This window comes from Pseudophryne corroboree, chromosome 5 (genome assembly GCF_028390025.1).
Source record: "Pseudophryne corroboree isolate aPseCor3 chromosome 5, aPseCor3.hap2, whole genome shotgun sequence".
NCBI lineage: Eukaryota > Metazoa > Chordata > Amphibia > Anura > Myobatrachidae > Pseudophryne > Pseudophryne corroboree.
This window is the reverse complement of record NC_086448.1, coordinates 115,040,773-115,057,060: the sequence shown is the minus strand read 5'-3', so window position 1 is coordinate 115,057,060 and position 16,288 is coordinate 115,040,773. Positions and strand designations below refer to the sequence as shown.

The 16,288-nt window shown below is 47.7% G+C and overlaps 1 protein-coding gene across 1 annotated transcript in view; it reads right to left on the bottom strand.

Annotated features, from left to right (window-relative positions):
• Positions 1 to 16,288, bottom strand: part of MSRB2 (methionine sulfoxide reductase B2) — a 31,986-nt gene that overhangs the window by 8,755 nt on the left and 6,943 nt on the right. The window contains exons 2-4 of the mRNA XM_063921591.1: positions 13,585 to 13,691; positions 11,955 to 12,031; positions 6,539 to 6,686 (exon numbers count right to left, since the gene is read on the bottom strand). Coding sequence (XP_063777661.1) covers positions 6,539 to 6,686; positions 11,955 to 12,031; positions 13,585 to 13,691 — 332 coding nt within the window. The remainder of the gene's footprint in view (positions 1 to 6,538; positions 6,687 to 11,954; positions 12,032 to 13,584; positions 13,692 to 16,288) is intronic.

Sequence of the window (16,288 nt, the reverse complement as noted above, 5' to 3'; positions counted from 1 at the left end):
GGATTCCGGAGCGTCACACTGGGGGCAAGCCCAGCCATCTGGAAGCTGCTGTGCTGCCCCCAGCTTCCGGCACTTCCAGGCACCCGACACGGCGCTGCTGTCTGCATAAACAGCATGTGCCGTATTCCCAGCCTCAGCATGGCAACCAGTACGGCGCTGCTGTCTGCATAGAGGGGTGCGCCATGACCCCCAACCTCCCGACCGCCCGCCGGACACTGCGGTTCGGGAGGTCTGCCGTACTGTAAATGGGTACCGGGTTTGGAGGACCCGGCTTACCCATTTACACCGTCTCCTACCCCGGGTCTTACCCATGTACAACCCAGCTTGCAAGCCGGGCTGGATTCCCGGAAAAATGGACCTGGGGTTTTGGAGAAGGACCTTTTTACACCGCCTGCAGTCCCGGGATTTTGTGCGCTCCCGTGCAAAATCCCGGGACATTTCAGGCGGTGTAAAAGGGGTATAAGATTGTAAGCTCTTGCAGCGATCTGCGTCCATCGCTGAAAAAGCTCCAGTGTAATTACTACACAGCTGTCAGAACAGTTCAGGAGCATTACAGGATATGCCTAGTTTTCTCAATTATTAATGTTGATAATGATGATGATGATGATGATGATGATGATGATGATGATAATAACACTAAAAAACATTTAACAACTATAAAGAATTTGAGCCTGGCATCTAAATTTGATCTGAATATTTGAGGGATTCAACACATTTTGCAAAAATTGCATAGCGCAGGACTGCACAAGCTGTGGCTCTCTGGGTGATGTAACACTACAAGCCCCAGCATGCTTTGTCAAAAGCCTGACAGTTGAGCTGTGAGGATATTCTGGGACTTGTAGTTTCACAACACCTTGAAAGCCACAAGTTGTCTGGGCCTGGAGTAATATTTTGCCAATTACTAGCCAAGGTAAGCAGGTGGACGTGCAGTAAGTGTGGAGAGCTTGTGACCATTGTAGGGACGCTGCTGTTTGGACATGCTTGGTGTTCTCCAGCTTGTCCTATCACCAGTGCCCCAACAGCCTTGCAGAACTCTTTACTCTCCAGGCGCTGGAGCACCAACCAAGCAGGGGAGCATCAGAGTTAAATACCCCTAACTTCAGTGACCTACAAGGGTTTAATGATTTAGGTGGGGCGAGAAGGATTACTGGATAGCTGTAAGGAAGCTGGAAATTCTTTTCTCTTACGTCCTAAAGGATGCTGGGGTCCACATTAGTACCATGGGGTATAGACGGGTCCACCAGGAGCCATTGGCACTTTAAAAGTTTGAGAGTGTGGGCTGGCTCCTCCCTCTATGCCCCTCCTACCAGACTCAGTTTAGAAAATGTGCCCGGAGGAGCCGGTCACAGCTAGGAAAGTTCTACAGAGCTTCTTTAGTAAAGTTTTTTTTTTAGAGTTCATTATTTTACAGGGAGGCTGCTGGCAACAGCCTCCCTGCTTCGGGGGACTAAGGGGAAAAGTAGTGTCTGCCCTGCGGGGTCTGAGCCACTATCTCCGCTGACAGGACACTGAGCTCCTGAGGGGATAGATCGTTACCCGCCACAGGGGATCGCTCACCCCAGCAGCATGCCGCCACCCCCTTGCAGAGCTGAAGATCAGTGGCAAGTGAGTCACCGACCCCCCTAGCAAGCGGGGGGCCGGTGTGAAGATGGCGGCAACTGCGCTCCGGAGGCTCAGAGGTACTTAGTGTGGCGCTGTGAGGGGCGCCCTGAGCCAGCGCCTGAACCCTGCACTGGTCAGCAAGCCTGTCGGGATCCATGGATCTCAGCCAGCATTTTACCTCAGGCCAGTATAATCCTTGTGAAGAACGGGAAGACAGTGCCATTTTGGGGGCGGAGCTTCTCTTCAGAGCGGACCCAGCAGCGTTTCAGCGCCATTTTCCTGCCTGCACAGCGCTGTCCAGGAAGAGCAAGTCCCTCCACAGCAACTCCATGCATTATGAATGTGTAACCTATTAAGGTGCACAGTCAGCGCTAGTAGGGGTCTTCCTTTACATTGAAAGCGCTGTGTGGGTTGGCTCCAATCTCTGTATCTCTCTTGCCATTCTTGGGGGTGAAACTCTGTCTGTCCTCGTGTGTGTGTGTGTGTGTGTGTGTGTGTGTGTGTGTGTGTGTGTGTGTGTGTGTGTGTGGAGTGTCTGTGGTTTCCATTAAGCAATGTCCAGAGACTCTGTGTCATATGTCCTCTTAGGATGATCCCATTCCATGTAATCGGGATTGCACTGGTTTACCACAGATACCAGCAAGGGAGCCTGAGTGGTTATCCTCTATCAAATCTATGATTTCTCAGATTTCAAGTAGGGTTGCACAAAATGAATCTGCAACTCAGGGTTTACAGAACTCTATGGCAGTCTGGGCCAGTTCTGGTACCTCAGGGCTCCCCGCTGTATATTCACATAAACGTGCTCTTGCGCAGATCATGCAGGATGATACAGATACCGATTCTGACACTGCAGACGGTGACGGGGATGGGTTGCGGGGGGCAGCATCTCTCGCTAAAGGGGTGCAGTTGATGATGGAGGCTATTAGAGATGTGTTGAATATTGCTGATACAACACCTGAGCAGGTTGAGGAGGCTTACTTCACTGAAAATAAGAAAGCCTCGCTAACTTACCCTGCGTCAAAGGAATTAAATGCTATTTTTGAAAAGGCTTGGGAAAACCCGGATAAAAAATTCCAGATACCTAAGAGGGTTCTGGTGGCATTTCCATTCCCGGTAGAGGATAGGAAAAAATGGGAAAACCCGCCTATTGTTGACGCGTCAGTATCCAGACTCTTAAAAAAGGTGGTTTTACCTGTTCCAGGATCTAGCGCATTGATAGAGCAGACTGATCGTAAGATTGATAATACGCTCAAATCCATGTACACGGCTTCTGGGGCAATACTACGTCCCACTATTGCCAGTGCTTGGATTGCCAAAGCTATAGTAAAGTGGTCAGGCACATTACTTGAAGACTTGGATACTATGGAGAAATGTGATGTTGAATTGTTTTTACGTAACATTCAGTATTCAGCAGGATTTCTGGTAGAATCCATGAAAAACCTGGGTTCCATGGCTGTGGGAATTTCTTCCATGTCTGTATCAGCTCATCGAGGACTGTGTTTGCGCCAATGGTCTGCCGACGCGGAATCCAGTAGAAGTGTGGAGACCCTACCCTACACAGGTCAGGCTCTCTTTGGGGAAGCGTTAGATGCGTGGATCTCCACGGCTACGGCTGGTAAGTCACCTTTTCTTCCCTCAGCTACACCTGCTCCGAAGAAATCGCATGACGGTGGACTGCACGCCCCGGAGGTGGGGCCGGTGGGAGCAAGACTCAGGCATTTCAGTCACGTCTGGGTGTCATCCGGCCTGGACCCCTGGGTGCAAGAGATTGTGTCTCAGGGATACAAGCTGGAATTTCATATCAGGCTTGCCAGCTCTGCTGGCGGACAGGACTATCCTGCAAGAAGCCGTCGAGAAGTTGGTGGAGGCACAAGTCATTGTGTCAGTACCACCTCATATGCAAAACAAAGGTTACTATTCGAACCTTTTTGTGGTAACCAAACCGGATGGTTCGGTCAGGCCCATTCTGAACTTAAAATCACTAAACCCCTTTCTGAGAGAGTTCAAGTTCAAAATGGAGTCTCTAAGGGCAGTGAGGAGGGGGAATTCCTGGTATCCCTGGATATCAAGGATGCGTACCTCCACTTTCCGATTTGGCTGCCACATCAAGCTTATCTTCGATTCGCACTGTTGGACTGTCAATTTCAGTTACAGGCCCTGCCATTCGGCCTCTCCAGAGCACCGAGGGTATTCACCAAGGTGATGGCGGAAATGATGATTCTCCTCCGCAGACAAGGGGTGAACATAATTCCATATCTGGACGATCTGCTGATAAATGCATAGTCCAAGGAGAAGCTGTTAAGGTCCATAGCTCTCACGACCCAGCTTCTCAGGGAACATGGTTGGATCCTGAATCTTCCAAAATCACATTTGGAATCGACCAGGAGGTTGTCTTTTCTGGGAATGATTCCAGACACGGAAATGAAGAGGGTGTTTCCTCCAGAGGAAAAAGCGTTGGTGATACAAACAATGGTCCGGGATGTCCTGAAGCCAGCCCGGGTGTCAGTTCATCAGTGCATTCGCTTTCTGGAAAAAATGGTGGCCTCTTACGAGGCCCTGCAGTACGGGAGGCTTCACGCTTGGTTCTTCCAACTGGATCTCCTAGACAAGTGGTCGGGATCCCATCTGCACATGCACTAGATAATACGTCTGTCACCAAAGGCCAGGATTTCACTCCTCTGGTGGCTGCAACTGCCTCACCTTCTGGAGGGCTGCAGGTTCGGGATTCAGGACTGGATCCTTCTAACCACGGATGCAAGTCTCTGGGGCTGGGGCACAGTCACTCAAGGGGAAACCTTCCAAGAAAGGTGGTCAAGTCTGGAAGCTGGCCTGCCGATAAACATTCTGGAACTAAGAGCCGTCGACAACGGCTTACACAAACCGACAAGAGCAGAGCTGCAATGTCAGAGGTAACAAAAATCATCCTCTGGGCAGAAAAACACGCGTTGGCACTGTCAGCAATCTTCATTCCGGGAGTAGACAACTGGAAAGCGGACTTCCTCAGCAGACAAGATCTCCATCCAGGGGAGTGGGGTCTCCATCTGGAGGTGTTCAAGGAGGTAACAGATCTTTGGGGCGTACCCCAGATCGACATAATGGCCTCTCGTCTCAAGAAGAAGCTTTGGTGGTATTATTCCAGGTCGAGGGACCCACAAGCAGTGGCGGTGGACGCCCTAGTGACTCTGTGGGTGTTCCAGTCGGTGTACGTGTTTCCTCCACTTCCAATCATCCAAAGAGTTCTAAAGCTCATAAGGAGAACAAGGGTTCAAGCGATCCTCATTGCTCCGGACTGACCAAGAAGGGCTTGGTACGCGGATCTTCTGGATCTACTGCAAGTAGAGGCAAGGCCTCTTCCTCTTCAGGAGGACCTGCTGCAGCAGGGGCCGTTTGCCTATCAAGACTTACCGCAGCTACGTTTGACGGCATGGAGGTTGAACGCCTGAAACTGGCTTTAAAGGGCATTCCGAACAATGTTATTCCTACTCTAATATAGGCTAGGAAAGGAGTAACATCTAAACATTACCATCGAATTTGGAAAAAAATATGTATCTTGGTGTGAGTCCAAGAAATTTCCTGCGGTGGAGTTTCAACTGGGACGGTTTCTCCTCTTCCTGCAAGCCGGTGTGGATATGCTGTTGGCCTTAGCTTCTGCTAGACGTGTGTCAGAGTTGGGGGCTTTGTCCTGTAAAAGCCCATACTTGATCTTCCACGAAGATAGAGCTGAGCTCCGGACATGTCAGCAGTTTCTTCCGAAGGTTGTGTCGGGATTTCATATCAACCAACCTATTGTGGTGCCAGTGGCTACTGACTCCTCAATTTCATCAAAGTCCTTGGATGTTGTAAGGGCTCTGAAAATATATGTGAAGAGGACTGCTCGTCACAGAAAATCGGACTCTCTGTTTGTCCTGTATGATCCCAAGAAGATTGGGTGTCCTGCTTCTAAGCAGACAATCTCTCGCTGGATCAGGTTCACTATCCAGCATGCGTATTCTACGGCAGGATTGCCGTGTCCTACGTCTGACAAGGCCCACACTACTTGTAAGGTGGGGTCTTCCTGGGCGGCTGCTCGGGGCATCTTGGCTTTACAACTTTGCTGAGCTGCAACTTGGTCTGGGTCGAACACGTTTGCAAAGTTCTACAAGTTTGATATTTTGGCCTCTGATGATCTGAAGTTCAGTCAATCAGTTCTGCAGGAGCCTCCGCGCTCTCCCTCCCCGTTCTGGAAGCTTTGGTACATCCCCATGGTACTAATGTGGACCCCAGTATCCTCTAGGACGTAAGAGAAAATAGGATTTTGGTTGCCTACCGGTAAATCCTTTTCTCGTAGACCGTAGAGGATGCTGGGCGCTCGCCCAGCGCTTCGTTTTTCTGCTATCGTTATTTGGTTCAGTACAACTTCGTTTTAGTTAAATACTGTATTGTTACTTGGTAAGTAATGTTTCAGCGGTTGCTGAGTTTTCAAGCTCGGTTGGCTTGATGTGCCTTGTATGTGTGAGCTGGTATGAATCTCGCCACTCTCTGTGTTAAATCCTTCTCTCGAAGATGTCCGTCTAATCGTGCACAGTTTCTAGAGTGAGTCGGGTAGGAGGGGCATAGAGGGAGGAGCCAGCCCACACTCTCAAACTCTTAAAGTGCCAGTGGCTCCTGGTAGACCAGTCTATACTCCATGGTACCAATGTGGACCCCAGCATCCTCTACGGACTACGAGAAAAGGATTTACCGGTAGGTAACCAAAATCCTATTTTTATATGCCACCATATTGTGCATGTTAGAATAGCAGTAATCCTAGATCGAGGAGAAGTACCAATCCCAGATATGTGATAAGTACTACTCATTTATAATAAAGGTAACTTACTGTACTTGAGATGCAAAAAGATGACATTACTTATGAGCAGCGGCAGCTATAGCAATTTATACACGCCACCATGATATTTACCTCTTTGCAAATAACTTCCGTTCCGGCGCATCCCAGCGAGTTATCTGGACGTCTGAGTATGTTTGTGTTGCTTTCATCGTATTCAACAGTGCCATGTGCTTCCCAAAAAGAGGGCCAGCCAGTTCCAGAGCTATACTTCTTCTCTGAACTACAAAGAAAAGGTAATAAAATAACATACAGAAATGTCAAATACCTCAGGGTTCAGCAAAATCCAAAATCAGATCAATATCACATTATGAAACACTAGTTAAAAGCCTGTCAAAATGACGGACACCTGGGGAGGATTAATGGGTTGCTACTCACACAGGAGCTGCCAGGTTCATGAAACTGCTTCTGCTGGTTCTCTGTCTCTGTCTGTCGATTCAGGGACTTGCACCCCGTCCTCAGGAAGGGGTCTGGGACTCCAGGTCGACAACAAAAAGGTCGACACACCTTAGGTCGACGCCAATTGGTCGACACACCTTAGGTCGACATGGACAAAAGGTTGACATGGACAAAAGGTCGACAGGAACAAGGTCGACATGGAAAAAGGTCGACATGAGTTTTTTATGTTTTTTTCGTGTCGTTTTCTTCGTAGAGTGACCGGGAACCCCGATTAGTGCACCGCGTCCCCTCGCATGGCTCGCTTCGCTCGCCATGCTTCGGGCATGGTGCCTTCGCTCCGCTCCGCACAGATTACCGTTCCAATCGTAGTCCACGTGGATCGTTAAGTATGAAAAGGTTCCAAAAAAGAAAAAAATTGTGAAAAACTCATGTCGACCTTTTTCCATGTCGACCTTTTGTCCATGTCGACCTAAGGTGTGTCGACCAATTGGCGGCGACCTAAAGTGTGTCGACCTTTTTGTTGTCGACCTGGAGTCCGGATACCCTCAGGAAGATACAGCATGTTTCTTCCTGAAGGAGTGAAGTTTGTTTCTACAAAATCCTGCAGTGCCATGTTTGTCTTCTGCTGCCACAGCAAACGCTTGGAAATGTGTATCATCTGCTGGGGTAGCATCCATATAGACATGTGTCACCTGGACCCGTCCATTCAAATATAGAGATAAATATCGGGAGCACTCACCAGTCTTCATAAGCCTTTTTTTAAATTAGTAACATCAGGAAATCAGCATAGAGGTACCCCTATGCTGATTTCCTGATGTTACTAATAAAAAAAAGGCTTATGAAGACTGGTGAGTGCTCCCGATATTTATCTCTATATATGTATATATATATGTGTATGTATGTATGTATGTATGTATGTATGTATATATATGTGTATGTATGTATATATATATATATATATATATATATTGCAAAACAAAGGCGGCACTCCCAGACTTGTAAAAGTGAAGAAACTTTATAACTTTTTTACAAGTCTGGGAGTGCTGCCTTTGTTTTGCAATATTTATGGGAAATATTTTCTCTTGGATGGCACACCAGCAAGTTTCCTGGAGGTAACACTGTCCTCAGAGTGCCGGATTTTGCATCTATATATATATATATATATATATATATATATGTGTGCATGTATGTATGTATGTATATATATATACACACACACACTAGCTCCCAGCCTGTTAAAATGATGGAACAACATAAGAGATAACAGTAGCGTCAGCGCTGGCGACTGTGTACGCCCAAAAGAAGCAACACTTGAAATGGTCCATCAGGCGCCATTTAGTGACCACCGGCGTGCACAACACTTGAATTCCCTCCATAGAGGTGATGAGCAGCGTTAGCCTTTTATTATAATAGATATGTAATACTTAATTGAAAAAATCTGCATCTCTCTATCCACTGTCCCTATCTGCCCCTCCCGCTCCACTCTCTCCCCAGTCCCTATCAACCCGAACCCCTCGCTTCCCCCCCCCAGTCCCTATCTGCACCCGTCCTCTCTGTCTCTCCCCAGTCCATATCTGCCCCAACCCTCCTGCCCTCTCTATTTCTCCCCCAGTCCTTGTCTGCTCTACCCCACTCTCCACCCCCCCAAGTCCCAATCAGCCCCTACCCCCACTCTCTCTCTTCCCAGCCCTGCATGCAGCAAGTGTGAAAGTCAGGTCAGTATTATTAATATTAGCAGCAGCAGGATAGGAGGCTGTAGCATCTCCCTGCAGTATCACTTCACCTGTGGACAGCTTGCAGCACACAAAGCAGTCTTTTGGTCCGCTGGGCGCCCTGTAGTGGCTGCCAGCACACATAACAGAGTTGCGGAGCAGCGTTAGCCTTTTCTTATATAGGATTTGTTTTTTTCCTAACAATCTGTTAATGTAATCCTGCTATAGCTGTGCATTGTGAAAGGGAAATCTTGTTTACAAGAAGGAACCCCGCCAAGGACTTTGTAATCTGTGTGCTTTGTAAATGGTTTCTCGAAAGGGAACAGTATGAGTACAACAGAAAGATACTATCTTGTCTGCCTTTTCTGTTTCATTTATGTATAGATACCAGGGGGTATATTTACTAAAATTCGTATTTTTCAGAATGAGGTTAAAGTTCAAACACGAATGACATCAAATGTGTGAATTTGCAACTTTTTGAAATTTGTACGCCTCATTTACTATGCTGTCGTATTATTCTTTTTCCTTTTTTTCCGATGTCGATGTCATTCGTAATTTCGGCCAGTGTTTTACGTGAGTGATTAGTAAAACACTGCCGAACTTAACACAATGAATCCCGGCTGGATCTGTGAGATCCGTGCAGGGCTTCATTGTGTACCTTAAATACAGTGTTTAAAGAATAAAAAATAAAAAATGCGTGGGGTCCCCCCTCCTAAGCATAACCAGCCTCGGGCTCTTTGAGCCGATCCTGGTTGTAAAAATATGGGGGGAAAATTGACTGGGGATCCCCCATATTTGAACAACCAGCACCGGGCTCTGCGCCTGGTCCTGGAGCCAAAAATACGGGGGACAAAAAGCGTAGGGGTCCCCCGTATTTTTAACACCAGCACCAGGCTCCACTAGTCAGAGAGATAATGCCACAGCCGGGGGACACTTTTATATAGGTCCCTGCGGCCCTGGCATTAAATCACTAACTAGTCACGCCTGGCCGGAGTACCCTGGAGGAGTGGGGACCCCTTAAATCAAGGGGTCCCCCCCCCCTCCAGCCACCCAAGGGCCAGGGGTGAAGCCCGAGGCTGTCCCCCCATTCCAAGGGCGGCGGATGGGGGGCTGATAGCCAAGTGTAAGAATAAGAATATTGTTTTTTGTAGCAGTACTACAAGTCCCAGCAAGCCTCCCCCGCAAGCTGGTACTTGGAGAACCACAAGTACCAGCATGCGGTGGAAAAACGGGCCTGCTGGTACCTGTAGTACTACTACAAAAAATAATACCCAACAAAAAACAGAACACACACACCGTGACAGTAAAACTTTATTACATACATGCACACCTACATACACACATACTTACCTATGTTCACACGAGGCTCGGTCCACTTCTCCATGTAGTGGACCGAGCCAATTTCATTCATTTGCCGCTAATGCCATCACATATTATTAGAAGGAAATAGATTAAATTAAGCGGCCATTAAATTAGGTGGCCATCCTGGCCGGTGCTTGTCTAACATTCTATTTCATTTAGGTCCAGTGTCATCTCGTAATAGGCAATATACACAATACTGCTCTGATTTGGTCTAAAGGCAATAGAAAAAAAAAATCCATCTATACTTCGTTTAGGTAACATTGTTTAACCAGCCAGCTCACTGGAGCTCATTAAGTTGCAGATCTGAGGTGATCATTATAAAATAGACTGCAACTGATAAAAAATATAATTTACAAGGGGCCTAATTCAGACCTGATCGCTGGGCAGCGATTTTTGCAGCCCTGCGATCAGATAGTCGCCGCCTACAGGGGGAGTGTATTTTAGCTGTGCAAGTGTGCGAACGCCTGTGTAGCAGAGCTGCACAAACAGATTTTGTGCAGACTCTGCGCAGCCCAGGACTTACTCAGCCGCTGCGATCACTTCAGCCTGTCCGGGACCGGAATTGACGTCAGACACCCTCCCTTCCAACGCTTGGACACGCCTGCGTTTTTCCAGACACTCCCTAAAAACGGTCAGTTGCCACCCTTCTTGTCAGTCACCTTGCGATCTCCTGTGCGATCGCTTTTTTCGCACCATCCCGTCGCTATGCACCAATCCCCGTTGCTGCGGTCTGACACGCCTGCGCACTGCGGTGCATACGCATGCGCAGTTCAGACTTGATCGCAGGCTATGGTGAGAAAACACAGCCTAGCAATCAGGTCTGAATTACCCCCAATATCGGAAAGTGAACACAGGTGTAAGCAGCTATGCCGACCTGCAAGCATTGTGCACATATCAAACCTTATCACAAAATAGGAGGACTAGGGGCGGGAAGGGGCACAATGGCATGTTCAAGCAATTGCGGCTAATGCAGACCAGCACGCATATGCTGGTTAGGAGGAGCATTTTTTGCACCAGCTATGGAATAGGTGCTGGCACACTCATGCCGATGACTTGAAGTAAAGCAGGTGCCTATGCTGACAATGCAGATGCGTCTAGTTCTACATATGTGAACTGTTTAGTGACCATAAAGGTAGGAGATCTATTCTGCAAAGGCAAATAGAACAGAATTGGTGCTCCAAACGGTTGATTAATACACCTTTTCCACTAGCTGAAAAAACACGGGGAAATGCACGGGGGCGCGCATTTACCCGTGTTTTTTGCTAGTGGAAAAGGGTCTCTACTCAAAAACCCAGATCAAGTGACCCGTGAATCCTACCCGGGTAAATACCTGGGTAGGATACGGGAATGATCCGGGTAGGGATCATGTGATCTCCCAGCGCCGCCCCTGCTGCGTCACTAGCAGCGTCACCAAGCCGGCAATATGCCGGGATGGTGACTGCTGATGGAAAAGGGGCCATCGATGCGGGTCGCAGCCGGGTAGCACCTGTGTCAGGCTCCCGGCTACGACCCGCATCTTAATGGAAATGGGGTATAACTAATGACTAACTCTTGTAAGCAGCAGGCAGTGATGCAGCACATATATAAAGTCACGTCGTACACACGGTGGCATCATTTAAAATCCCTGAGCCCTGCTGTAAAACTGAGCTGCCTCCCACCGCTCACATTTGCCTATCCCTAATTGTTACCAGCACAGACTATATGGGGGCATCCACTTAGAGGAAGTTAAAGTCTCCTATAACAGTAGCAGTTGTTACCGCAGCTTCCCTACTCTTACGCCACTACAAATATTTGTTTTTATAACTCCATTAGATAGATTATATGGGAAGGTTCAAAAACAGGGTTAGTGTGTCTGTTATATCACAGTGCATGACGCAGAGGTATCCTCTCTGACATAACGGTTATCCTTACATCCAAGACTTTACTTCTCGCTTCTTCCCCCTGTTTGCTCATACTGCAGTCATCAGAGATGTAATTGAGGAGAGAGAGTGACACTCAGCCAAATAACTGAGTTTTACCTGAACAGCGGTGTGTTGCAGCAGACGCAGAGATACATTCCTTCTTCTGTGTTGTTCAGGTAGATGCCACTGAAAGGCTAAGGAAACAGACAGGCTATTAGTACAACCTGACTCAAAGTCACAATGAGCCTGATTCAGATTGGTGCCCTAACACATTCACAGCTTCACCTCTGTACACAGCTTCTGTGCCAAAGGGGGTCATTCAGATGTGATCGTTGCTGTGTGTTTTCGCACAGCGGGCGATCAGATCCAAAATGCGTGTGCGTATGCACCGCACTGCGCCGGCGCGTCGCGCAGCTACAATGGGCTTTGCCGGTCAGCGACGGGATGGTGCGAAGGATCCATTCGCACGGGCATTCGCAAGGAGATTGACAGGAAGATGCTGTTTGTTGGTGGCAACGGACAGTTTTCAGGGAGTGTCCGGAAAAACGTAGGCGAGCTCAGGCGTTTTCAGGGAGGGTGTCTGACGTTAGCTCTGGGCCCGATCAGCAGGATTCCATCACACAGGAAGGGTAAATCCTGGGCTGCGCAGAGACTACACAAAATCAGTTTGTGCAGCTCTGCTACACATGCGATCGCACACTTGCACAGCGAAAAACCACTCCCCCCTGTAGGCGAGTGGTTTGCAGGACTGCAAAAATCGCTGCCCAGCGATCAGATCTGAATTAGACCCACAGTACGCTAATGTCTGAGACGCCGGGATTTGTATGGAGAGGCCCACAGGCGGCATTGCAGGTCCTAGCAGCGGTGGTTGCAGATGCTTCGTTAATCTGCCATCTGAGTAAACCTAGAATGGCTGCGGGAACTGAGACGATGGCGCCATGCTTTTTGCAAATGGGATCGCAGCCACAGCTTGAGACATGCCATGCATTTTTGCCTCCACAACCCGTTACCTCACTGTGAGTGACACTGTAAGGTACCTTGCACAGTGCAACTTAGACGCTCGCGCAATTTACTGATAAATTGTTTAACACACAAAAAAAATGACATTTCAAAATTTGAAATAAAGAATTACCGTACATATATAGTTACACATGCCATTGGGAGCTATTACTACTGGGGGCACAGGGATTGATAATTATAGAGTTCTTTTATGACTGGGGAGACCATTTCTGATAGGGGGTGGGGCTGAATTTACAATGGGGGCCTATGGGCATGGGGTATATATATATATAATATATATATATATATATATATATACGAAAGGGAGTCTGGCACTCCAAATAACAAAAGTAGCTGCGGCCGGTGCCCTCACATGTAGAATGAGATGTAGTGGAACGGCGTGCGGCACTCAGCCCAAATGACCACAGCAGAGAGTCAGGTATATGCAACAACGTTTCAATGCATCCGCATTGTCGTCAGGTTTATATATATATATTTTTTTTTATAAAATATTGAAATTTCAAAAAAAAAAAAAATGCATTTTAAACTCTATTAAATAAAAAAACTTTAAAAAAAAACTCGACAGTTTCTGACAATTTCTTTCACAAAAAATTATCAGTTGAGCGGTTAAAAACAGTCCACTAATATTTCTAAACAGTTCAATTCTATGCAGTTACATTGGCTCTGTAGCCAGTTGAGGAACAATGGATGAGATTTATAAACAAGGAATATACCCCAGGCCACTTACCAGTTCCGTGCCCTTTTCCCTGGTTATGTAGTACTGCTCCGGGGTGAGTTTTTCTTGCCAGTCAGGAGACACAACAGTCTCATCGTATCTGGTAAGTGATCCTATGCCTTAAAAAAATAAAAAATAAAAAACGGTTACAGAATTGGTATTGAAATATTCACATGCTCACTGTGCGCCTAAATGAGACCTACGCATTTCGCAACATGACTGTACGCATCAAAATTCTGTGTTACAAATTGTGATTTTATATACTTTGAGCCACACATACCTTGAAATCAAGTGAAAACATAGCAGTACCTCTACATCATGTGCACCGATGTCTATGGCTGCGACCAGCGCAGAGTAGTGATGCGTCTTGGCGGAGTTAGTTACAAAAGCGAAGTTACTACCCTACTCGTATACAATATAAAAGTAGCAAAGTGTTGTATGCACAAAAGAGAGTAGCGTCCTCGCAGTGTTAGTAATAAACAATGTAATGAGATAAAGGGCCTGATAGCGAGTCACACGCAAAAGTGAGTGCACAGCGTGTGCTGGCACCTGTCTGCGTGTTTATGTAACGTCTTTCCGTGCACATCCGTGCAGGAGAAAGTGCAAGGGCTGTATAGAGGTCTACCATTAACTGGTGGCATTGGAGGCTATGCAGCATACCTCCCAACATGACCCTCTCCAAGAGGGAGAAAATGCTCTGCTCCTGGACTTCCCTCTTAATGTATGATCGCCATGCGTCACCAGCATAGCGAGGAAAGGGGGAAGGGAGGGGGGGGGGGGGTCGGGGGAGGCCAAGATCTCAGTCAGAGGAAATGCGGCGAATGAATAGCAGTGCACTCATGTGTACAGCTAATTACATGTAGACAAGCAAGCATACTTGCCTACTCCTAAATATCAGGGAGCACTCCTGGAACACCAGCACAAACCTCCTGCATCCCTTTAGCTTCTGCAATGTAGTATCCTGGACAGCGCCGCGATGACCTGATTGGCTGGTAATCATGTAGTCTTGGCCCCTCTACATAATTCCACAAATTGTGGCATTTTGCAGCACGAGTGGGGACGGGATGACATAATTCACAACATCCCCCACAGCTACCCCTGGGCCTTCCCCTGAGGATCTCCCACAAGTATGCTGGGAAGCCTAAATGCCAAACAATACACATGCAATGTGATGAGGCTGCTGATCTATACCCCAATTTGCAATTAAACAGTGGTAGATTATAATAAGGGCTTTGGGGTCCTTGGAAATGTCAATTTTATTTAGTGTTCAAAATATAAAAATCAAATATCCAAATTTCTGCATGTTAACAGCAATTCTTACCATTTTCATTAATCTGGACTTTATAAATGAGTATTTCATGTAAGTATTTAAAAGCAGAAATTCTGATATAATCTAATTTAATAAACATGATGTGAAGGTGATTATAGTGAACCAACATCGTCCAAGACAGCACTGTGCATTAGTCCAGCAACAACCCAGGCTGGAAACGATTTAAAAATGGATCCAACTATGCACTTAGCAGAATTTGCAATCCTTTTGTTCGCATGCTGGGGGCCCCAGCCCCTCCCCCCCCCCCTTCAGAAATTACGGTTGCCTCCTGCTGGCGCAGATTAGCTACGCCCGCAGGAGGCCTGCCGCCATGTTTCTGATCGCGGCGGCTGCGTGTGACATCACGCAGCCGCCGCAATGACGCCCACACCATGCCTGAAAGCCAAGAGGCAAAAGCATTTTCTGCGCCCCCCGTATAAAACGCGGGCACATGCGCAGGATGGGCGCTGCGCATGCGCCCTTATATTTTTAGCAATGTTTGCGGTTGGATTACATTTTGCGATCCAACCTGAATTAGGCTCTTAGGTATACTTGCCTACCTGACCCACTCCATGAGGGAGGAAATGCTCTGTTCCTGGACTTTCCTGGTAATGTATGATTGCCATCACCTGTGGTGAGCTAGTTAATTGATAAGAAAGGTGTTTCATCACAGGTGATGGCAATCATACATTACCAGGAAAGTCCGGGAACAGAGCATTTTCTTCCTCATGTAAAATGGCGGGGGCTCAATTATATACATGTACAGTGCCCAGCTGTACATGTATATACCTATTTGCCATCTATGAGGTGTTATTATTGCTGCCTAGGGCGCCCTGCACCCATACAGTGACCGGAGTGTGTGAGGTGATGTGGAGCAATGACGCACAGCTGCAGTGCTGTGCGTTACCAGGGCGCCCTGCACCCATACAGTGACCGGAGTGTGTGAGGTCATGTGGAGCAATGACGCACAGCTACAGTGCTGTGCGTTACCTCTGTGAAGCTGAAGGCTTCTGCCGCCTGAGACGTCTTCTTGCTTCTGTTCTTCTGGCTCTGTGAGGAGAACGGCGGCGTGGCTCCGGGGGTGGACGCCCAGGACGAACCTGTGTTCACCCCCTCTGAAGCTAATGGTGTCCAGTAGCCGAGGAAGCAGATCCTATCAGTTAAGTAGGTCTGCCCCTCTCTCCTCAGCCCCTCGATGCAGGGAGCCTGTTGCCAGCAGTGCTCCCTGTGAAAAAAGTAAAAATCCAAACAAAAATGCTTTCTGTAGCAAAGAACTCAAGAGAGCTCCCTGCAGTGCGCTCTTTATCCTCTGGGTACAGTGTAAAACTGAGGTCTGGAGGAGGGACATAGAGGGAGGAGCCAGTGCACACCCAGAATCCAAAGCTTTCTTAAAGTGCCCTATCTCCT